Source organism: Triticum aestivum, chromosome 5B, assembly GCF_018294505.1.
Source record: "Triticum aestivum cultivar Chinese Spring chromosome 5B, IWGSC CS RefSeq v2.1, whole genome shotgun sequence".
Classification (NCBI taxonomy): Eukaryota; Viridiplantae; Streptophyta; class Magnoliopsida; order Poales; family Poaceae; genus Triticum; species Triticum aestivum.
The window spans coordinates 574,924,052-574,947,767 of NC_057807.1; the positions used below are offsets into that span (position 1 = coordinate 574,924,052).

Below are 23,716 nucleotides of genomic sequence, written 5' to 3' on the forward strand. Positions count from 1 at the left end.
GCAATTACATAATAAAAACTATGGTGCAAACTAGATAAAAACTACGGTGTAACTAGACTACTCCGAGTTGTCCTCATCATCACCCTCGCTCGTGTTGTCCGAGGTAGAGAGCCATATGCCATCCCAACGATCATCGTCTGACAAGAAGAATGACCTCCCACCGGCGTTAACGAGATTGCATTGCGATATGGCCAGTGCCTTCCGCCGACGCCTGTACGCCCGCTCCACGCGGCGTCTTGCCGTCCTCTCCACCCAGAAGGCGCGCTCGTTGGCGATGTCCTCCGGGTGGCGCTGGCGCCACTCCGCCATGGCTCGCTCGTCCTCCTCGGCGATGAGGAGGCGGCGCTGCTGTCGACGATGCTCCTCACGGTCCAGGTCCGTGATAAGACGAGGAGGAGGGGCGACGGCCTGCGCCTGCTCACGCGTGTAGACGTCATGGAAGTTCATCTGCGTGCGAGGCCTCTCTAGGCGTCACGCTGCCACGTCGTATGCGCGGGCGGCCTCGTGCGGGGTCTCAAACGTGCCGAGGCCGAGCCGGATGTCGCCGGACCGGATCTCAGTGTAGTAGGCGCGGATGGGCGCTCGCGGACGCCGCAGTAGCCCAAAGATCCTCGACGGCACGGCGGCATGGTGGCGCGGTGGTGGCAGGGCATGAAGCGGCGAGGAAGCGGGGAGAGCGCGTGTGGCAGTGCGGATAGGGATGGGAGGCCGCGTGATGAGCGCGGCAATTTATAGGCGCGCCGGAAGCGGTGCGCCAAATCTCGCGCGCGACCGCCCGCTTTCTCGCGCGCTAGTTTCCCACCTCCGCTGGAGCGCGCGAAAACGTCCCACGCGCGCTATAGTGCCAAATTACCCCGCGTGCGCGTTTTTTAGCGCCCGCTGTTGAAGATGCTCTTAAAGGGCTGGGGCGTTGTTTGTCACCTACTCTCTGATGGGAGGATGTCGAAGAAAGCGCTAGATTTTGTAGCACAACACAACTAACACCACAACAGCCGGAAGAATACATCGCTCTTTTATTGCAAACAAATCAACCACAAACGCAATGTATCCCATCTCTCACAGTCCAACCGAGATACATTTCATCTCGGTCAACTCATCCAACTCACTTCTTGGCCTCCGTGGTGAGGCCATACCCGAAGGGGAACAGCGGGTCGTAGTGCTTGTCGCCGACGTTCATCGGCAGCTGGTCCACCGACTTGAACCACGTCCTCGCCAGCTTCCCGGTGAACCCGTAGTCGCCGAACAAAACGTCGGCCACGCCCTGCCCCTCAGTGCCGGGCAGCCACGCGGCGACGAACGCGTCCATGGCGCCGATGTATGGCTCCACCACCAGCGGCCTGCCGGAAATGAGGACCACCACGCACTTGACACTCTTGCAGACGGTCTGGATCACCGAGGGTCCGGGGGCAGGGATCGTCAAGTTCAGGCTGTCGCCGAACGTCTCAGCATAGGGCGGCTCGCCGATAACCACAACCGCGTAGTCGTAGTTGCCGCTGTCCACGGCGGCGCTGTCCGGGTTCTCCGAGAAGACCACCTGCGTGCTGGGGTCGACGGTGGACTTGATCGCCGAAAGGATGGTCGTCCCTGCATGCGTTTCATCACACAATTCCATGAATTTTGTTTCATTTATTGATGACGTCGCTACAAGTCAGGAGTATTAGACGCAATGAAACAAGGGACGCCATTTACCAGTAGTATTATCGTTGCCGGTCAATCCTTGCCATGTGATCGTCCATCCTCCACATTGGTTGCCTAAGTTGTCGGCGTGGCTTCCAGCGACGAGGACCTTACCGGCCTTCTTCGGGAGAGGCAACAACGTAGTGTAGGCAGATTTTCCATTTTTCAGCAACACCAATGATTTCCTTACGGCTTCCCGAGCGATTTCTCGGTGTTCCTACCAAAGGGAATGAATTTACAGTAAGAAATTTATATTTTGAAGAATGAACTGTGAGAGAAAGAAAGTATCTTGTCCGGAACTAACTTGCTTTCCGAGCTCGCCAGCGAGGCTTGGATCGGCATAAGGGTTCTCAAACAGACCCATGGTGAACTTAACCCGAAGAATCCTGTAGACAGCATCGTCGATTCTGCTCATGGGGATAATGTTGTTCTTAACTTGGGATGTCAATTCATCGATGAATTCCGTGTAGGCAAAAGGAACCATGATCTGCAAAACAATACATGCCAAATACCTTTTAACCAAAATATAAATGTTGGGGTATTGAAGAGAGAGAGAGAGAGAGAGAGAGAGAGAGAGAGAGAGAGAGAGGGTGAAGTCTATTGATATGTTTTCTCATATTTTAATTTGTATCTTAAAGTTAACTTGTTTTTTTATGATTATGTGTACTTATATTACAAATAGCTAGTGAAGAAAATGTCACATTTGTATTAGCTGCAGATGAGATAACAATTGTCAAGAATGTATCATAACCAGACAAGGAACATACTTTATCATGCAGCTCATGCTAGCTATTAACTCAACTTTGGTCGATGAAAGGTGATTGCACTTTGCTTACCATGTCAATACCTGCACTAACTCCGGCCTCAATTGAATAAGAATAGTTCAGGTGTTGGGGAGTAGTAATCCGATCAATGCCTTCCCAGTCTGAAATCACAAAACCCTATATACACAAAATACCAAGAGATTAATGACATGAGTATCTCTTAATAGTGAAGAAGAAAAACAAATACAGAGATCAATCTTTTGCCAGTCATGAGAAACATACCCTAAATTTGAGCTTGTTCTTGAGGAAATCAGTGATTAGGTGATGGTTAGCGTGCATTTTCGTTCCGTTCCAACTGTTGTATGAGACCATAATAGTGGAGACCCCTCTTATGATAGAATTATAATAAGCAGGCATATGAATAGTCATCATCCCATTGTTGTCTATGACGGTATTGCCCTCGTTGATCCCCATAAACGTACCACCATCACCAACATAGTGCTTTGCACATGCGGCAACTTTCTTACTGCAGAGGGTATCGAAGCGATGACAAAGTTAGTCACATCTCTTAATGTAACATTACTTTCCCATTTTCACGTCAGGGTATAAGACCATAAATAATGGAAAAGAATATTTGATACTATATCTTTTAGATGTATATTATATACCTTCCACCAACATATGGTCTTCCCTTGATATCTGATGGATCATCGCCTTGCAAGCCAGAGATAATTGTGGTCATTGAACGGACAACATTTGGGTCTTCACTGTAGCTTTCATAGCAGCGTCCCCACCTTGGGTCTCTACAAACCTGATCATAAACAAATAAATGAGTAAGTAAGAACATTAAATCTTTACCATATTTCTTAAAAAAACGTTTGTCATGCAGACCAACTGTTCAACACCCAAGAATATTATCCATTACCGCAATACACGGAGCAAAGACGTATGGAATCCCGGTAGCTCTAACTTCAAGAGCAGTTGCTTCTCCTATCCTCTTCACCAACTCAGGGTCCCTGGAAGACCGGGACACGTTAACAATATATATAGACGGGGAATTAACATATGCATCGCACTGTGTTCTTCTCTTCTTGTGGAAATTCGTCACAACCTATCGATGTAATACACGAAATGTAATCTGTCATATCAAAAATCAAGAGAAATTCACACCTGGTAGCTCCGAGGCCAACGTTATGGGGGAAGACGGTGGCTTTGTAGACGTTATTGTGACCATGCACAGCATCAATACCGTAGATAATCGGAATACCCAGGCGGGTGGACATGGCGTCCTTTTGCATTTCGTTCACCATCGACTGCCAAGCCGCAACGGATGCCTTGGAAGAAGGCACGCTGCCTCCACCACTCAGCACGCTGCCTGCATCACAGCATGCGCACCAACGTCACACACAAGCTCTGCATTCCTTCACCATATTTTGCTACGTATTCAGCGTGAGAGAGGGATATGGCTTACCTATGAAGTACTTGGATAGCACCCCCGTCGTGGCGTTCTCCCTCTCGATCTGCGTCATCTGGCCGATCTTCTCCGCGAGGGTCATCCGGCCGAGCAGGTCCTTGATGCGAACGCCAATCGACTGCTTCGGGTCCTTGTACTTGAGATATTCTGCTCTCCCCAACACCGCCAAGCAGAACATGAGGAGAACAAAGGTGGCCTTGTGCACGCTCCCCATCTTGTCCGACTATATGTAGACCTGAGTAAAGGGATGCTAATCATGTGAATTGTGAATAAACATTCGATGACTCTAGTATATGCAGCAAAGAAAAATCAGTTACGGGCTATTTGCAGTGAGAGGTTCCTCTGTTGGTGACATCAAGTTACTGACTAAGTTGACAGAGAACAACCAAAGCTCAGAGACTACACGGCAACACTGTATGTGTGTGCATACCACAAAACTAGAAACTAGCAATGGAATTTGTATGCGGTGCACAACGCAAGCGCGAGAAACCGATACCTTCTCGCAACAGCCGGATGAACTCGGCAGCCTTGGAGCTGCCTCTAATGGTGGCTGCCTTAGAGAGAATGATGAGAAGGGCGAGCGAGCTAGAGCGTGTCCTGCCATGAAAGGAAATACCGGCTCCTTTTATAGCCCGGCCAGTGGGTAGTCTAACGTACACACGAGGATCGCAAGGCGGCAAAAAAGAAGCGAAAGAAATCATCGGATCTGATTCGAACGAGTGGATCTCACGCCTATCAGCTACTGGCTCCGAGATCTCTGCATCCACATTAATTGCTCGGGTTACTGCAACACCACTATGATGACCTCGAGAGGATCGACGGGTCTCTATCAATATGGAACTATGGACGAGATCGTTGACTAACTAGTCGTTATTCCCGGTTGATGCTGACAACGCTCACAGAGTGTACACACAGCATAGCACAGTTCATGCTGAAAATAGTTATCAGTAATACAGTGTGATGACAGAGAATCTCTTACCAACGGTAGTTCGGCAAACGACAATAGTAGATTAAAGACAAAGGCCATTTCGAACCTTGGAGCGTTTCTAGCAGAAAGCCCTAAAACGAAGCCCGCACATGTCAAACGGGGCTCCTCCCTTTTTAGCCCCAAATAATGCTCCAACTTCAACGGCAACTCATGTAGCTTAGTCCCTATTTATTTATTTTTCTCCTCTTTTTTCACATTTGCTACATGTATATTCTATTGTCGGTGTACACACGTTCATACCGGGATCCCGCATCCAGTCATGCTCGAGTAGACACTCGAAAAGGATAAGGACTAGATAAGTCCATGACGTCAAAAACACCTTGATTACCTAGCCAACCTAGTGTTGGTTCCAGTGCTTAGACTTCACCAACCTCAAAAAGGCTTGTCCCAAATATCTGTACCCATAGAGATAGTCGACTCAACATCAGACTATGAATGCCTTTGTATTGAGGATGCATACTCTAGATATCGCCAAGTGAGCCTGAAGTTTTGAAAAGGAGAAAACATCCTACATCACACTACCAGGAGTGTTTTATTATGCCAAGATGCCTTTCGACCTAGCTAGAAAATGTTGTGATTACTTACCCATAGCGCCTTCAAAGAACAGATGGGCCAAAACATGAAATTTTACATCAATCACACCTCATGGTGTGCCCAAGAGAGGGTCGGGGGGGGGGGGGGGGGGGGGGGGGGAGCTAATCCAAACTTGCACGAGACTTTATGCATCCCAGGAAAAAAACATATGATGCTCAACCCTGAGAAGTGCATCTACAGTGTTAATATTGGCAGGCTCCTTACGTTTATGCTATCTTAATGCACTATTGAGGTCAATTCATTGAAGATCAAGGTTATCAAATAAATGAAACCCCTCAAAAAAATAAAAGATGTGTAGTGGCTCAACGGCTACATGACCGCTATCGAACACTTCATCTCCCGGTTGGGCGATCAAGACCTCCCTTTCTTTAAGGTGCTCAGTAAGAGGGGCAAGTTCAAGTGGATTAAGGAGGTTGACACAACAGTCCAAATCTCAAGGCCTACTTACCAGTCCTCCAGTCTTGGTAGCCCCCGAGCTTGAGGAACCCCTCCTTTACAATGCGGCCAGACCAAGAGCTGTGAGTGGCATCTTGGTGGTCCTACAAGAGGAGGAAGGACAATAAGAGAAGAACAACGACCCGTATACTTCATCAGCAAGGTCTTGTATGGCTCTGTAGGATCAGATATCAACTAGAAGGGAGTGAATGAGAGATTCAACAATTTCTTTGAAAAAGTAAGTTCTTTGAAGAAAAAGAGAGTACGCAGAACAATAACACAAGAGAATGAACTAAACTAAACTGATAAATAACTTAGAGAAACATATAGATCGGGGTAAATCTAAGTAGTAGTGCACATGGAACTGAACATGGCATACACAGCAAAATAGCAAAGTACTCAGAGTCATCTTTGAAGCAATCATAGAGAAAGAAGACCGGAAGAATATCTTCAAACACATGCAAATTACAGAAGTAAATGAGATCGAAGAAGTAGAACCCATAGTTTGACGAAGATAGAGATTTGTTCGACCAGTTTGAGTTTGCGGCACAATCTACGTTTAGTTGGGGCCGATATTAAACTCAGAAGACAAAAAGGCTCACCAGGCTACACCTTTCTAATCCTAGTTACCTAATTAACGTAATGTGCAAGCGTGTGGACTGTTGATTGAAGATTCGGGGGGTGGGGGCATGAAAATCTGGGGGAGAGAGTGTTAGTTAGGCAATTTACGTTACCCCTTCGGACGTTCCCGTAGATGTAGCATTTTCGCTATTACAGGTCCCAAGGAATGATGCCCGACTACCCTGAAGTTCTTTTACAAAGTGGCTCTAGTCTCGAACAAGATGTGAGATTACTTCCAAGCACATCTGACGGTGATCCCAGCCAATTATCCCTGGAATGGATATTAAAAAGTCGGATTCTACTGAAAGGATCTCAAAGTGGCCATTATAGCTCGGGCGGTTTTTTCCATTGGCTTCGTCTCTGGAATCACTAGTGCATGCTAACTTCTTGAGAGTTGGCAATATTGGTGGTATCACCCAAAGGGAGAGAAACTGCAACGCCCAAATCCACTTGAAGGCCACGATATGTGGGTAGTCCTCTACACAGGTACCAAATATATTTTGACTAAGATTCTACATAAGTGGTAATTAATCATAATTCACCTAGCCAACACATACATTAATTTGAACGAGGAAGAGCTTGAAAGATGAAGCTTAATTGGAACACATTGTCACATTCGGCTCATTTGTTAGGTTGGCGCACTTCATCTATCCTAAATAGAAGTCAAATTCCTCAAAAGATAACTCATTTTAAATCCAGGGACTAGGCATGGGACTTACCGATTCGATTTTGTGTTGGATTAATACACATTTATCACTGAATCAAATTGAGCCAGGATGCCTATTTATCTCGTCAAAAAAGGGTTTCGCCTCATTTTATATAGTATAAAGCAACAACCAACACGACGATCGATACAAACCACAACACAACACACCAACACACACTCATCCAAGGCCGGATACATAGGTGCCAAAGGCTTACAACAACACCACCCCAATCAATGTGAAGTAGACACTAAGGATCCGTAGAGCTCTTCCCGGAGAACCCGTGAAGAGGAGAAGTTGAAAGACGACGAACCGAGGGCTCCAAGACAATGCCTTCAGGAAGGACATGACACCACAACGCCACCAGTGCCCCGATCCAAAGATCTATATTTTCACCTGGAGCATGACAAAGGGAAAGGAGTAACCACAACAGAGCTTTCAGGAAGATGACGACATCCACGGTCGTTGCCTCCATAGGCCTGGCCAAGCCAGATAGGGTTTTCACTCTGGCAGCAAGCTCTATCTTCACCGCATCCGATCGTCAAAACGCCAGCCACCACGCCTCCCACACGACCATGGCCGCTAACCGCCCGCACCTAAGTTGCGAGCTCAACCCACGAGCACCGCAGTTCCCACCACGCAGGTTGCCTCCTAGGGAACAAGACGCATCATAGGCGCTCCATGGCTGCAAGCGATGCATCGACTGGCATGCTCTAACTACCAACAGGGTTGTAGCGACCGAAGCGACCAGATCGATTGGGGAGCCAGCAGGTCGAGGAAGAGGTGAAGTGGGAGCGGACCATATCGACATCCGTCACCCCTTGGCCCGACCGCATCGGCGCCACCCATCACTCCCGCTACCTCTCACAATGTCGCCCCCCTGCGACGCCCAACCTTGGCTCCCGGCCTGGATCTACATTTGGTAGGTACCGAACACTCGCCCAATGATGTGAGGTGCTGGAAGGCCACAACCTGTTGCCGCGAGAGGAGATAGGGGCATCCACCCAAGCCGCTCGCCAATTGCCAGACACTGGAGCATGTCTCGACGTCGCCTGAACTGCCCTGCACCATCACCGTGAACCGCCACCACGTCGTCGCGGCCACACCGTCGCAGCAACCTAGAAGGCCGTTGCCATCCCCGAGCCACCCGCCATCGCCCAAGGGGCCAGATCCAAGTGGATCTGACTAGAGATCAACAGAGACGCCCAATCCCTCATCACGAGCCACCCGCAGCCGCCACACCCCCTAGTGGGCCATGTCCTTCAAAAGCTAACATTGGTGATACCGCAGTTATAACGTCTGCAAATGGAACATGTTTTCGCTAGAACAATGTTATATAATCATAGGGTATTGCTGATTAAGTGGAGTATATCCTAACCATGAGTCATTCTAGAACCGTGTGCCAGTTGCTGTTTAATTTCTAGTTGTTGTAACAAGACATTGTGGTTTCTCTTAATAGAAATCAGAGAGGGCGCTCTCTTTTTATCAAAAAAAAAAGATAGGAAAATGTACCGTTCAAACGTCTCTTTAATTTGAATGTTGTTTTTTCACCAATGTGAGTGGTTCAGCTTGCTCCTCTGCTCCGTAGGAGTTCTGATATCTAATCATCGATAGAACTCTTTCTACATTTTTTTCGAAGCCGGGGGGATTCCTTCTCACGTATTCATTGAGGGCATTTCTAATTTATACCCTATCCAGCGTTATAGAAGTAAGAAGTTGGTTTTACTTCTCTAACGCCCACATAACCGACCCCTAATCGGCGTAGGGATAATCGTTGTAGGGATATAAAAAATATCTTCCGACGTCAACCATTTCCCAAAATATACTCGGCCGCTGCGGCTCCGAGTAAAAGTCGCGCCTCTCCCTCGCATCTTCGTTGGCCCTGCCGCTACCTCGTTGCCTTCCTTGGCCCCTGCTGCCCTTCTGCCCGATGTCGAGCCCATTCGGCCCCCGTTGTGGTCGTCATTGTCGGAATGGAGGTGAAACGTCGCCGCCCTCGCCATGGCCGATTCGTCGGACTGCTACGAAACTTCTTCATTTTCTGTCTTCCACTACATGTCATTCACACGCGTTGCCGCCCGCCAGTTTGGTCTATATGACACCGGCCAGCCGATGCACCACCACCGCACCGCAAGTGTTCGACGAATTGCATAGGTTAGTTTTTTTGTTAGTTTCTTTTTGAATCGAGCCGGTTGGATTGAATCTAGCCATTTGAATTTTAGACAAAAAATTTATTCCGTTATATATAGGAGATCGGCTACGTCAGGCCAAAACTTAATGGAGTAAATATAATTTACTAAGGGTTTACTCAGCCAGATCCTTCTCTATTTATTGGGGATCGGTTAGAAGAGAACGCAAATCGCTAGATTTTGTTGCACAAGAAAACCAACACGACGACATCCGCAAGAACGCATCGCTCTTTTATTGCTAACAACAAATCAACCAGAAAACTCAATGTATGTATGTATCCCATCTCTCACAGCCCAGCCGAGATAGTACATCCACATCCCATCTCACCCGACCCGACTCACTTGTTGGCCTCGGTGGTGAGGCCGAACCCGAAGGGAAACAGCGGGTCGTAGTGCTTGTCGCCGACGTTCATCGGCAGCTGGTCCACCGACTTGAACCACGTCCTGGCCAGCTTTCCGGAGAAGCCATAGTCGCCGAAGAGCGCGTCAGCGACGCCCTGGCCCTCGGAGCCCGGCAGCCACGCGGCGACGAACGCGTCCATGGCGCCGATGTACGGCTCCACCACCAGCGGCCTGCCGGAGATGAGCACCACCACGCAGTTGACGCTCTTGCACACGCTCTGGATCACCGAGGGGCCGGGCGCGGGGATGGTCAGGTTCAGGTTGTCGCCGAACGTCTCGGCGTAGGGCTGCTCGCCGACCACCACGATGGCGTAGTCGTACTTGCCGCTGTCCACGGCGGCGCTGTCCGGGTTCTCCGAGAAGACCACCTCCGTGCTGGGGTCGACGGTGGACTTGATCGCCGAAAGGATGGTCGTCCCTGCATGCGTTTCATCACATGATTTCATCAACTTTTGGTCCAATTTATCGACGACGTTGCTACAGAGTAGTACTACAAGCAAGCAATGAATATTTACCGGCAGTTTTGTCGTTGCCGGTCTGTCCTTGCCATGTGATGGTCCATCCTCCACACTGGAGGCCCAAGTCATCGGCGTGGCTTCCGGCGACGAGGATCTTACCGGCCTTCTTTGGGAGAGGCAACAATGGGCTGGAGGCAGATTTTCCATTTTTCAGCAGCACCAATGACTTCCTGACGGCCTCACGAGCAAGATCGCGGTGTTCCTAACAATGGGACGGAATTCATAGTAAGAATTGATGGATCTTGACAAATTAAGTGTGAGAGAAAATGCGTCAAAAAAACTGTGAGAGAAAGAAACCGTGGTGTTGAGAACCAACCTGCTTCCCGAGTTCACCAACGAGGCTTGGGTCAGCATAGGGGCTCTCAAATAGACCCATGGTGAACTTCACCCGAAGAATCCTGTAGACAGCATCGTCAATTCTGCTCATGGGGATAATGTTGTTCTTAACTTGGTATGTCAGATCATCAATGAATTCCGTGTAGGCATAAGGAACCATGATCTGCAAAATAATGTATGCCAGAGCATGATCAGAAATGAAGAGAACGGCATATTTGTATTTGTTCTACAAAAGATAACAGTGTCAATGGTCTATCAGATAGGAAAAATCCTATCCTTATTGTGCCCTACGAGCAAGCAATATACTCAATTTTTGTCCGATAACTTGAAGTTGAATTTATCAGATAAGCATGCTTTGCACAGGGAAAAAAATGGAGTATGTGATTAGCATATCTTACCATGTCAATACCGGCACCAACTCCAGCCTCAACTGAATAAGAATAGTTCACGCCTGGAGGGCTAGTAATCCGATCAATGCCTTGCCAGTCTGAAATCACGAAACCCTGTTTGCACGAAATCCCAACAAATTGATTATATCAGTATCTTTTAAATATGCCTGAAGAAAACAAGAGAGAGAAATTCTACTGGCTTTCTAATAAGCAACTGACCCGGAATTTGAGCTTGTTCTTCAGAAAATCAGTGACAAGGAAATGGTTGGCGTGCATTTTCTTGCCGTTCCAGCTAGAATACGAGGTCATAACAGTGGAGACACCTCTGATAATAGAATTGTAATAAGCAGGCATATGGATAGTCATCAGCCCATGGGCGTCGATGACTGTATTGTTCTCGTTGATCCCCATAAACGTACCACCATCACCGACATAGTGCTTTGCGCATGCAGCAACCTTCTTACTGCAGTATACCAAGAGTGACAACGAAGTTAGCTCCGCCTCTTCAGACTAAAAAATCACAGAACACATGTTACCTACTATATCAGTTGAGTTTATATTACCTTCCACCAACGTATGGCCTTCCCTCAGAACCAGCCGGAACGTCACCTTGCAGACCAGAGATAAGTGTGGTCATGGACTGGACAACCTTTGGGTCTTCGCTGTAGCTTTCGTAGCAGCGTCCCCATCTTGGGTCTCTACACACCTGAGCGACATCAACAGGTGAGTTCCTAGGAACAAAACAATAACAAGGCACATTTGCCATCCACACTGAAGTATTAACCATGCAAGAGGTATGATGTATTACCGCAATGCACGGAGCAAAAGCGTAAGGAATTCCCGTTGCTCTAACTTCAAGAGCAGTTGCTTCTCCTATCCTCTTTATCAACATAGGGTCCCTAGATGACAGTAACATATTAATTTAGATGAACATATGTGTTACAGTTATCGTGTCTTTTCCAAAAATTGTCGTAGCTTGTTGATCTAATATAATATACACATCCATATCACAGGATATATGACACTTCACTGTCACATCAAAAGTTAAAAAAGAGAGCAGTTTCTACCTGGTAGCTCCGAGGCCAACATTATGTGGGAAGATGGTAGCTTTGTAGACGTTGTTGTGACCATGCACAGCATCAATACCGTAGATCATCGGAATGCCTAGGCGGGTAGAAAGGGCGCCCTTTTGCATCTCGTTCACCATCGACTGCCAAGCCGCGGCGGATGCTTGAGGAGAAGGCACACTGCCTCCACCGCTCAGTACGCTACCTGCATCATACAAAATGTTATTACAGACAACTCTGCAACCCTTCACAATCTGCAGTTGTTAGTTTAGCACCAGGGAAGTGAGAGGCACCTATGAAGTACTTGGACATGGCCTCTGCTGTGGCATTCTCCCTCTCAATCTGTGTCATCTGGCCGATCTTTTCAGCGAGAGTCATCCGACCAAGCAGATCCTTGATGCGAACGCCAAGAGGCTGCTTCGGATCCTTGTACTTGAGATAATCCGCGCCTCCCAACGCCGCCAAGCAGAACATGAGGAGAACAAAGGTGGCCTTGCGCAAACTCCCCATCTTGGCAATGTGTCCGGTATTGATCACCACCGACTATATGTGTAGACCTGAAGAAAGGGTGCTACTCATGTGAGCAAACATTCAATGACGCTTATGCAACAAGGAAAAATCAAAGATGAGCTAGCTAGTGCAAGGAAAGATTCATGTTTGAAAACAGAGATAAAGGCCACGCATTAGGCAGGCCTAGTCCACTCAAAGGCTCCTCTGTTGGCCATAGCCATCATAATAGAGCAGCAAGATACAATGGCCTAGCAGTGTAAAGAAAGACTAGTGTTTGAAAGTAAGCACATAAAGACCAAACATTAGGCTAGGCCATTCAAAGGCTCCCCTGCCGGCTATAGGCATCATAGAGAAGTAGTGAGACACAAGGGAGCATGCTTTACTTAAAGAAAACCAGGTAGTGGTTTCTTTTTATCACTTTCACTGTCCGAAAACTCAAGTTGCTGAAAACCAGCATGACCATCGGCAAGACAGCAAGCCATGTAAACCCCAACGGCCACAGAAACCTTGATAAATCAGACAGAGAACACCTAAAAGCTCACATACAGTACACTCGACGGACATAACTGCAACTGCAAGTATGTATGTATACCTCAAAAGGAGCAGCTAGCAATCCGCCGCATGCGCACCAACACGAACTCGGGAGATCGATTACCTTCCACTCTGGCAAGAGCAAGGTGAAATCGGCAAAAATGTCTAGCGGTTGCTGCCCGGGAAGGAGAGGTGTGAGAGGAAAGGAGAACCCCGGTTCGTCTTATAGCCCAGTGGCAGTGTGCACTCTCACGGGGGAGTGCCGCCGCCGACACGAGAATCGCAAGGCGGCAAAGGAAAGGCCGAAAGCGAAGGAAGGAAGGAAATCATTTGCTTTGATAGATTAGCACGGGGGGCCTCACGCGCTTAGCTGCGTCGACGGCGACGGCCACGGCCACGGCGGCTAATATTAACAAAATCCTTTTTTTTCTTTTCCGTCCAAGCATAAACAGGAAAGGGAAATGGAAACGGAAAGGAATAAACGATCCCGGCCCACTACGCCACCTCCACATTTTTCGCGCTACCACGTCCGCAGGCCACGAGAGAGGTCGACGCTCCACGGGCATCTAATCCGCTGGGCCGTCGCTGTGGGCGAGATCACCCGCTAACTAAATTATTAATGGAATTCCCCGTTGATGCTCGATCCCACTCACCGCTCTGACTGGTCGCAAGCGCAGCGCAGTCCATGCTCCGCACACAGCCACGCACACATTCGGCGACTACACGAACGCGAGTGAGGGGTGGGGCGGAGGAGAGGCCCGTCTCACCGGCTGCCGTGCGGCGACGAATTTTCCCAGCTGGATCTCCGGCCCGGCCGAAGGGGACACGGAACCTAGATGGACGAAATAATCGCGGCGAATTCTTTGCCCTGCTTCGCCGGGGAATGGGAAGGCTTAACCACCGGCCGGCCGCCGGGAGAGGCGGAGCGTCCAAATTAAATTAGGAGAAAATAGTGCGCTCGCACGAACGGCAGTGCTGGTAACCGCCACACTGGTCATACAGCAGACCACCGTAGAATAATGCTGCTGCTGCTACATGGATCTTAATCCGGAGAATGTAGACACAGTTCGTCATGCGGGGGAGGGGAGGGGCGGGGAGGCGTGCACGCATGCGGCCGGCAGACACGGACCGGGACTGGTTACTGGCGACCTCCTGGTGCGCTTGCGTGCCGGCGGCCACGGTCGCGGATTCAAATCGAAGGTGGCTCACTCGTCACTCGCTCGAGTATTCCCACTGCTTCATGAGGAACATGGCCATGGCCATGGATGGCAACAGCCACCATTATCCATCTACTCTTACTACTAGAGCAGTAGAATACTACTAGTACCAACCAACCAGACCGGACTAGAACCGCAAGACGGGGACGCGGGTCGCTCGCAAATCCACATCCAACCGCCACCCAGGCAGATTTTCGTTTTGGAGCCGCTCTCTCCCTCGCGCGCGAGGAGAAGAAAAGGGTCGGTGGACGGTGGTGGCGGCAAACCTGGAGCGCAGCGCGGAGCACTCCACTCGCAGGTGGTGGTACGTGCACGCGCGTCGCGTCACCGGTGACGGCGACGGCGAGGAAGAGGACGAAACCAAGCAACCAACCAACCAATCAACACGCGGAGGGAGAGGAAGGAGCGGAGGGGGAGGCTGACGGCATACCAGTCAGTTACCACGGTGACGGACGGACGGCCGGCGAGGGCGAGGCGGCGGCGGCGGCTGCGCTGCGTGCGGCGAGAGGCCGCGCGTCAGTCACGGGGATAGTGAGGACCAGAGCACAGATGAGAGGACGCTGGCACTGGCGGACGATGATAGGGCCAGGCTTTATTGCCCCCTGCTGCTGCAAAGGCTCTCTGTGATTTTTTACCGTTATTCTTTTGGTGATTAGTGATTGCCATCACTGTTTGCCAATTTTCACCCCAGGGAAAGGGAATCCAACGCCGGCGACGACGCTTTGACCGTGACGGATGTCGGGCGGCCGCGCTGGCTGGTGGCAGGGTTCACACGCCCGTCTCCCCGTCACGCCGCTGAGCCCTGGCCCCCAACCGCGCCCGTGCGTGACCCCCGCCCCGGGACCACGAGCCAGTTATTCACTACTGATCAGGTGGGCCCACCTTCCTGCTCACGCTGGGCGTGGCTCGGGAGGCGCGACGTATTCCTCGGTTAATCTTTCCCAGCGCACGCGCACGTCTTTCGGTAGCTGGTACTGGCACGAGGATGCGAGCAGCGACAAGGCTGCCCGTAATAGATAGTATCATGCATGCCCATTACAGTAAGCAATTTTGAAGAGGTGCCATTAAATTAAATGAAGAAAAAGATAGTTGAGTATCAGGCTGGTCGTACTGATAGTATCATAGTTATTATCATGCAGGTCAATTAGGTAATTTTAATGAGGTGTCATAGCATTAAATGGAAAAAAAGGTAGAGTATCATATTATGATATCGTATCATAATAAATGATATGCTACTTTGTGTCATGCATGGCAATAAATAGAGTAATACTCCCTCCGATTTCTAAATATAAGTCTTTTTAGAGATTTCAAATGGACCACCACATACGGATGTATATAGCCATATTTTAGAGTGTAGATTCACTCATTTTGCTCCATATGTAGTCACTTGTTGAAATCTCTACAAAGACCTATATTTAGGAACGGAGGGAGTACATGATACTAATATATGATATTATGCATTAGAGAGGTAGTTTAATATGCATGATACTAGTATATGATACTCCCCATTACAACCAGCCTCATATCATGATACCGTATCATATTAAATAATGTGTTACTTTGTGTCATGCATGACAATAAATATAGCCCACTATATCACACACTAGTATCATACACTATAATATCAATATATGATACTATGCATTACGAATATAGTATCATACACTAATATCATATGCATGATATTGTGTTAAAAAAATATGCATGATATGATACTAGTATATAATACTCTCCATTACAATCAGCTAAGTACTGCTACTCCATCGGGTTGTGCCCCTGACCGATTAGTGGTCCGTTTTGATTAAGCGCGGTGAGCAGTCGTGCGCGCTAATCACTGCGCCCGCTCCTCCGGTCAGTCCAGATACAGGCGCTGGCAACGGCTCCAAACCGAGGCCCATCATACACCCATGGCTCGTGTGAATACATATGAACTCTTATTCAGCTAAAGAATTGTGCCTCCTCTCATGAGCCCCGCTCCATCAATCAGTCTACCCTTATCGCTCCAGCGAAGCACGCACCAAGACTAGCTAGCTAGCTAGCTAGCGCTGCACGGCTATGGCCCGCCCAGGTCCCGATCACCGAAAAAACGTCAAAGATCGTAAGCTGCAACATCTCGTCAGCCAAGTGCCCAAGCGAGCCAGTAGCCACGGCCTATACTAGTACTACGAACGAAGCGTGTGCGGTGCGGATCGAGTGGTCATAGTCGGAAAATGAAAGGCGTTTGCCAAAATAAGAGAGATCAAGATAAGAGATAAACTCAATTTGGACCTGAACAGTGCGAGCATGTGCACGTTGCCATTGAAAATGCGCGCCACCCTTATCTTCAAGGTCACGTTAAAGTTTGAACTGAGAGATCCGGATCGAGTTTTCAGCAGCAGGAGAAAAGAAAAGGGCTCAAGATCCAGCTCGCGCCAAGATCCAGATCACGATCCAGAGCTCCAGAGTCCAGACCCTTGTCTGTCAACTAACCAGGCTGACAAATATTGTAATCGCGTCGTGTCGAGATGTGCAGGCAGGCATCCAAGAACCGTTCTGAGATACTAACATTCGGTAAAGTACTGAACATACTCTACAGTCACTGGCCAAATGATCGCCGGTGCAGTGCAGGACGTGGTGGTAGAACGTATCGGAATCGTGTGTGGACGGAACAGAAGCAGTACAAAACAGTGGGGGCGTGACGAACAATCACATAACAAAACAAGAATACAACTGATATGTGCTGACACGTACGTACTCGTACGAGTATATACAACTTCAGTATAACAATATAGTAACATGTAGTCAGAGTGTGAGTGAAGACAGTGGGGCAGGTAACAGCTGCACATGCATGCCGTCCAGGCGTCCAGCCAGGCAGTAGGTAAATGCACCGGAGCAACAGGACACGCCAGGACAGTGGCGCACGACAATGAAGAGAGGTAATTAATGGCCAAGGAAGCCTCTGACCTCTGTGCGCCTGCCGTGGTACCGCTGCAACTTGGGCAAGTACGTACTGGTGGATTATTCACGTGAAGGAATTTACGGCTATACGCAGATCAGGACGGCTTTATTAGCTGTCCAGACAAACCAATTAGCTCTTAAGATTGTCTGGTTCTGAAACAAAAGTTGTTGAGATGTGGTTCTTGTTTTGTTTTCGCTCTGATGAAAGAAATTTGTTTATTGAGATGGGATCTGCAGGAGAGGTAGCAGACACAGACGGTCCAGGATGGCGCTCCCGGCACAAGTCACGCAGCCAGCCGCGCAGGTGTTTGTTTTCTTGTACTTGGAAGCACGCCAAGGCACACGTCTAGGTGTGTAAGTACATTAAATTCCATCCTCGTTTTCACCCCAGCCTTGTGCTACTGTCCACGAGAAATATGCATGATAGAAAGAGGAGGCGCCCGCACAAGAATGACCCGTGCATGCATCTCAGCTGGACGTTGATTAGGCAAGAAATTGATGACAGTCTTGCATGCATTCACGTAGGTGGCCTGAGAGAGCTCAAACGGCATCCTAATAAGTAGCAAATTAATGCTGATTTTGCTTCCGCTTAAAACAGCGCTGTGATTGGAAGTTTTTCTAGTTGTGGTGCTGCTCCTCCTCCAATCTTAAGCTACCTAGGTCGTGCTGCTCCTTCTAATGTGACTTACTCACCTAGATGGAGGGAGTCGTAGTTAGATTTGAGCAGCTTTGGTTACAGATGGCGTGCCGGTGCCATTAACCAGGACCGGAGTCCAGAGGAGATGCTCCTGGTTAGTTAACCGAACGGGGCGGGGCATCACTTGGCCGCCATTACCGATGAACGCCGATGCAAGTTGCTGCCAGTGCCGGTGCCGTGAGTACGTACAATAGTACGCACAAACTCGACATGTACCTCACCAGTTACTACTTAGTTAGGTGCTCGTCCTGATTTATTTTGCTCTCCCTTGTTGTTGCGTGTGTGCAATTGGGTCGACAGTTCGCTCGATCGGGGTGGAGAAGAAAGGAGCCGCCGGACCCCGGATTACTCAAATTCAAACCAAACTCGGGGCCTCGTGTCTGTGGCGCGCCCTCATCATGTGCGGTGAGCTAGCAGCCGGCCCGGGAATCTGAACTACTCGGGTAAAAATAAAATAGGCGAAAAGGTGAGGCCCCAGCGTTTTATGCTACAGCCTTTTTTTGTTAGGCAAGCTTATTATGCTACAGCTATGGGTTGGTTGGCGGCTCTTCCCTCGCTGGGTGTGGGGCGAGCGAGTAGTACAAGAGAGCGAACGTTCCAGGTTGCGAAGGCCGAAACCTCACCGAGTGGCCAGTGCCAAGTGGGCCTGCGTGGGGCGGGGAGGTGGGGGCTGGCCAGCCGAACCAAACCAAAGCCGGCGTGTGCATGCGCCGAATCTGAAATCGCGGCCTCGTCCGCCCGCGTGTACTGAAATCATGCAGCGTCGACGTGATTGAGGACAATGGAGAGGAATGAGTGAGTGGGGGCTACCTAGATCACGCGTACGTACATGCCCGGGCAGCCCGGCCGTAGGCCCGCCCGTCGCGCGTGCCCCGCCCCGGATGTGGACGGGGAACGCCGGAAATACGTGCCCCCGAGACGAAAAATGCTTGTATCTTCCGTGGACCACGCGTGCACATGTTTAGCAGCAGAGGCGCTGTAGCGTCTTTGGTGTTTCGTGCATGGAGCACCGGGGAATGGCACGTCACGGGCTACGATTAACGCGATGAAGCCGGGGCCCGAAGGCATCGCTTTACCCGGACGGGCCTGGCCTCAAACTCGCGGGTAGGAGTATGTTGGGCCGACATACAACGAGGTACAGTCTGGCGATTCCCGGTTCTGTTGTACGGTTAGTACCACATCGCTTGCGTAAGTGGCAAATTTGACAAATTTGACCTATGGACGAAATCAAATCATAAAATGAACTATCCGTGAAACTATTTCACGCGGCTAATCTTTTTGTGTGACGCCCGTCACGAAGGCGCCACACTACACTGTGCAACGCCTCACAGATAGGCGCTACACAGCCAGCATCGCACACGTGTGATCAGAAAATTACTAAGTCGTGTGCAGCGCCTGAGACCTAGGCGCCACATTATACAGTGTAGCGCCTAGCTCCTAGGCGTTGCACTAGTGCAGCGCCTAGCTCCCAGGCGTTGCACTAGTGCAGCGCCTGAGAGCTAGGCGCCATAGATCAGCCGCGTGAAATAGTTCTACGGACAGTTCATTCTGTGATTTAATTGCGTCTATAGGTCAAATTTGTCAAATTTGCCTGCGTAAGTTAGAACGAACGTGTTTATAACCTTGTTTGGCCAGCAGGCTATCACCCGGTGACAGGCCTGGTTAGCAATCTCATACTGTGAAATATGGATTATACTTCATAGGTGCTGCTCGGACTTGGATGACCACACGACACGATGTGGGTTGCTTTTTTTCCCTATATATTTGATGTTTTTTTTTCTAAACACAGTACAGACGCAAGCGCTCATATATATTCGCTGTTGATTTGGTGTACTATGTGTTAATATTGCTTCCCTTTTTTCTTGGACGGGATATGGTCATCTTATATATTCAATGTTGATTTGGTACAATACATGTTAATATTTTTTTTCTATAAACTTAATCAAAGCATATACAATTTGACCTTAGACAAAGCTAAATACATGGAGTAAACAAAAATAAAGAGATCAGAGGAGATACAATCATCTTATACAGCGGCGGAGACAGGCTCCAGGCAGCCTGGGCCGCTGCCTAGGGCGTGAAGACCGATTCATTTGTTAAGTTTTAACACAGTACAACTACAGTTATATACTGTAGCTACAATGAATGAAGGTGGCCTGGGGCTTGCCGTATTTCTGGCGCCGCCACTGATCTTATATATTCAATGTTGGATCTAATGTCACTAGTAGAAAACAGGGCTTTGGTCCTGGCCAGATAAAAGCATTAGTCTCGGTCATGTTACGAACCGGGACTAATGGGAGCATCAGTCAAAGTTCGAGAGGCTAGGACGCCGGTCGGGTCTCGGCAGACATCATTCCCGATTCGGCTAGGACCTTTAGTCCCGGTTCCAGCCACCAACCGGGACTAAAGGGCCTCCAGCCTCGGTTGGTGGCTGGAGGCACTTTAGTCCCGGTTGGTGGCTAACCACGCCCCCCATATCTTCTGTTTTTTGGCCATGGAAGGGTGGAGGTGTGGGCTACTCTGTTTTTCGCCTATATATGCACATGAGGTGTGTGCGGTCAGGTGTGTTTTCAATTAAAAGACCGTAGACGGAATTAGTCCCGATGGACTAACGGAGTCCATTACTCGTGGGTAAAGAGTACACCCTCTGCAGAGATTATATCTATTCGAATAGCCGTGTCCATGGTTAAGGACTACAGTCTGGGATGGGTCAAGTGTCGGTCTTAGTGTCGGTCTTCGGAGGAAAAACTGCTAAACCAGAACATTGATTATGATCTGTGACATATGATGATTATGATTATTATTATGGACTAACCGGTCATATATTGTTTGAATTATTGGGTATCCCTGGGACGGTTCTACCTCCTGGATATTCACTGTAATTTTTCTCTTATAAGCCCTTTATGTGGTGTCGCATAGACGCCCGACTGCGGCATGCTTGTCATTTATACCACTTATAAGCCCTTTATGTGGTGTCGCTCAGATGCCTGACTGTGGCAGGCTTGTTATTTAATTCACTTATAAGCCCTTTATGCGGTGTCGCACAGACGCCCGACTGTGGCAATGCTTTAAATTATTATCCTTTTGAGGCGTCGCTTCAGACACCCGATCGGTGCATTCTATTCCTACTCTCTTATTGTTATGAATAACCCGTCTGTGTGCATCATGGGTTTCCTCTTTGTGATTTACATTGTGATTACAGAATAATTTTGAGCATAATTATCATCTGACATATTATACCTGTGTTCATAATGTTTGCGAGTACATTCAAAGTACTCACTGGCTTGTCCCTGGCTATTGTCTTGGCCAGATTTCTTGCACAGAGAGGAGCGTTGCGATGACAGCCCCGGAGCCTACCAAATGATGATAGCAGCCTCGCGAAGATAGGAATTATCCTGGTCAGTTGTTCTTGTGAGAAATGGAGTCCCACAGACGCAGATGAACCACAAACCGCTTCCGCCATCAACCACTAGCAACCTTGTGTTGTACTCATAGGCCAGAATGGTGTTGTACTACATATTATGTACTTTGCTTGGTGTTTCTGTATCAAGTGGGTGCCTCATCAGCTAACAGTAATCCTGGGGCTGGTGAGCACAAGGACCATTTTCTGGGAAATTAATACCCCGAAAACCGGTCGTCACAAACTTGGTATCAGAGCCAGGCTGACCATTGGCTAATCCTATCTTAGCCAGGTCGAAAGACCTAGATTAACCAACCCACCAGACCTTAACCTAACCCCGGCCAAGCTTCTCGTGTAAGATAGCCACATAGTGCCCCCGACACCTTTTTGGCAGTTGGTGCCCAACCTATCAGCCTAGCCTGTCGATCACGCGCCAGTGACCGACACCTAAATTGTCTCATTCGCAAGCGTGCGAAGGAAGACTCCGCTCCCTTTTTCTATAAAAAGGGCACGCTAGCCTCAAACCAGCACAACACCGCCTCTACCCCATACCGAGCTAAAATGCCTGGCCCCGTCATGCACAATGAGACCACAGCAAGCAACCTTGGAGGTTTTGTGACCGTGCTCGCAAACCTCACCCGCCGTGCCTTTGCATTAGAAGAGCCCCCAGAATATGTTGTGTACCAAGGACCCATGAGCGGTGAAAGCCATCAATTCTGGGCCACTGTGCACATCTATGGTAGGGGCCTATCGCCCGAACGCCCCTACCGGTTCACAGGAAGGACGACTTCCTTTGAGCCACAAGCCATCCAACTAGCAGCTCGAGAGGCTATAGTTCAACTCCGGCACTTGTCGCCCAGAGTTAACTGTCGCTCGTTCTACTACTACCCCAACCGTGACGGGTACGGTAGGCCACCCCAGGTTGTCAACGGAGATCACGAGACGGATCCTGCGTTATTGCATCTGGTGCGCTATGTAGGTGCACTAGAGGAACTGTTCTATCAAATCACCCTTGATCTGATCGCGGCTCGTGGAGAGCTGGTTCGCCGAGCCCCGGCGAGAGGAGAAGATGAGCCCGACGCCGACAACCCAGTCGTGCTGTTCGGACAACCGATCGAGTCCTTGAGGTCTGCCCCAGTCATCGAACAGAATGCCTTGGTGTCCCCGGAAGTGCTTCCTCGCCTTTTGGGAACACGCTCCAACTGGATTGTGGCGAACAACCCCCGCCATGGTCATCATCGCTACCCCGACCCTACAGCCCCTCAACCCCATCCAGCTAACCCTACATTGAGACCTGTGGAGAAGCCTCGACGTCCACAAGGCATGCCCGCTTAGATATCAACGAGGTAGACTAGGTCACTCGAGTAGTACCAAGTCTTAGTATGCCCACGCCCTGTAATTTTGTAATCTTGCATCGCCTTGAATAAACGCATCCTGCTTGTGTGCCACTATTTTGAATAGTAGCCTTGTATAAATATGTTAGTTTGCGGTTGCATTTTTATCCCGGGCACAACTACCACACCAACGACACCCACAGTAATGCGTCACTTTTGTGAGATATGTGTATCTGTAGCATTGACCCCGACCCTGTAGAGCAGAACCGACGAACTAGTTATTCTTCACCACGGTAAAAGACCGCGCCCGGATGCTATATAAAGGCCACCTCGTGACCTTGCCAAGTACCCCTCACCTTGTGCACAACTCTCACAGATATTTCTTTACCATGCCGAGCCCCAGCATTTATCTGAGAACTCCAGATGCAACCCCAGGTAGTTTTGTTAAAATTTTGTGGGACTTTACCTGCAGTACCATGAGTGCCATCTGTCCACCCCAGTACAAGCTTCTCAAATCAAGGATCACCCCATCCACCTCGAAATATTGGGCAGTGGTGCACATCCCGCCCGCAAACCCAAACCAAGACCCAACGGAAGTCTCTTTCGTGGGGAAATCTATGCCAACCCCACATATGGCCATAGAAGCTGCTGCGTACGAAGCGCTTGCTCGCCTTCGATTCGCGGTACCCTATGCCAGCGATCAGGGGTATTATTACTTCCCGAGTCACGCAGCACCCGGAGAAGTGGCATCTTTTCCCAGTGGACGAGTCGAGAGAGACCCAGTACTGGCCAACCTGGCCCAGTATGTCATCGCTCAAGAACATTTGACCCCACGAGTGATGGGTTATCTCCAGAGCCTCGCTGATTTGAATCCTCAGATCGCCATCGGCAGACTACTGAGGCCCGACCAGGAGAGACGCGTTCACCGACTC

General features: G+C 49.3%; 2 protein-coding genes across 3 annotated transcripts; both read right to left on the reverse strand.

The window, feature by feature from the left end:
- Positions 1-999: 999 nt before the first annotated feature.
- Positions 1,000-4,506, reverse strand: LOC123116981 (beta-glucosidase BoGH3B-like). Its single transcript, XM_044537842.1, has 10 exons — positions 4,412-4,506; positions 3,913-4,150; positions 3,612-3,816; positions 3,367-3,457; positions 3,110-3,252; positions 2,724-2,967; positions 2,514-2,618; positions 1,982-2,164; positions 1,690-1,894; positions 1,000-1,584 (listed from the first exon to the last, which is right to left on the reverse strand). Exons 2-10 carry the CDS (start codon positions 4,127-4,129, stop codon positions 1,103-1,105), a joined length of 1,875 nt encoding a protein of 624 aa, XP_044393777.1. The 5' UTR covers positions 4,130-4,150; positions 4,412-4,506; the 3' UTR covers positions 1,000-1,102.
- A 5,150-nt stretch (positions 4,507-9,656) lies between these two features.
- On the reverse strand, positions 9,657-14,998 carry LOC543072 (beta-glucosidase BoGH3B). 2 transcript variants are annotated; one of them, XM_044534529.1, is made up of 10 exons: positions 14,847-14,998; positions 12,452-12,715; positions 12,159-12,363; positions 11,900-11,990; positions 11,655-11,797; positions 11,311-11,554; positions 11,101-11,205; positions 10,683-10,865; positions 10,364-10,568; positions 9,657-10,266 (listed from the first exon to the last, which is right to left on the reverse strand). In XM_044534529.1, exons 2-10 carry the CDS (start codon positions 12,666-12,668, stop codon positions 9,785-9,787), a joined length of 1,875 nt encoding a protein of 624 aa, XP_044390464.1. In that variant the 5' UTR covers positions 12,669-12,715; positions 14,847-14,998; the 3' UTR covers positions 9,657-9,784. The 2 variants fall into 2 exon arrangements, with proteins under 2 accessions (XP_044390464.1, XP_044390465.1); XM_044534530.1 differs by lacking the exon at positions 14,847-14,998 and adding an exon at positions 13,261-13,498.
- Positions 14,999-23,716: the final 8,718 nt, after the last annotated feature.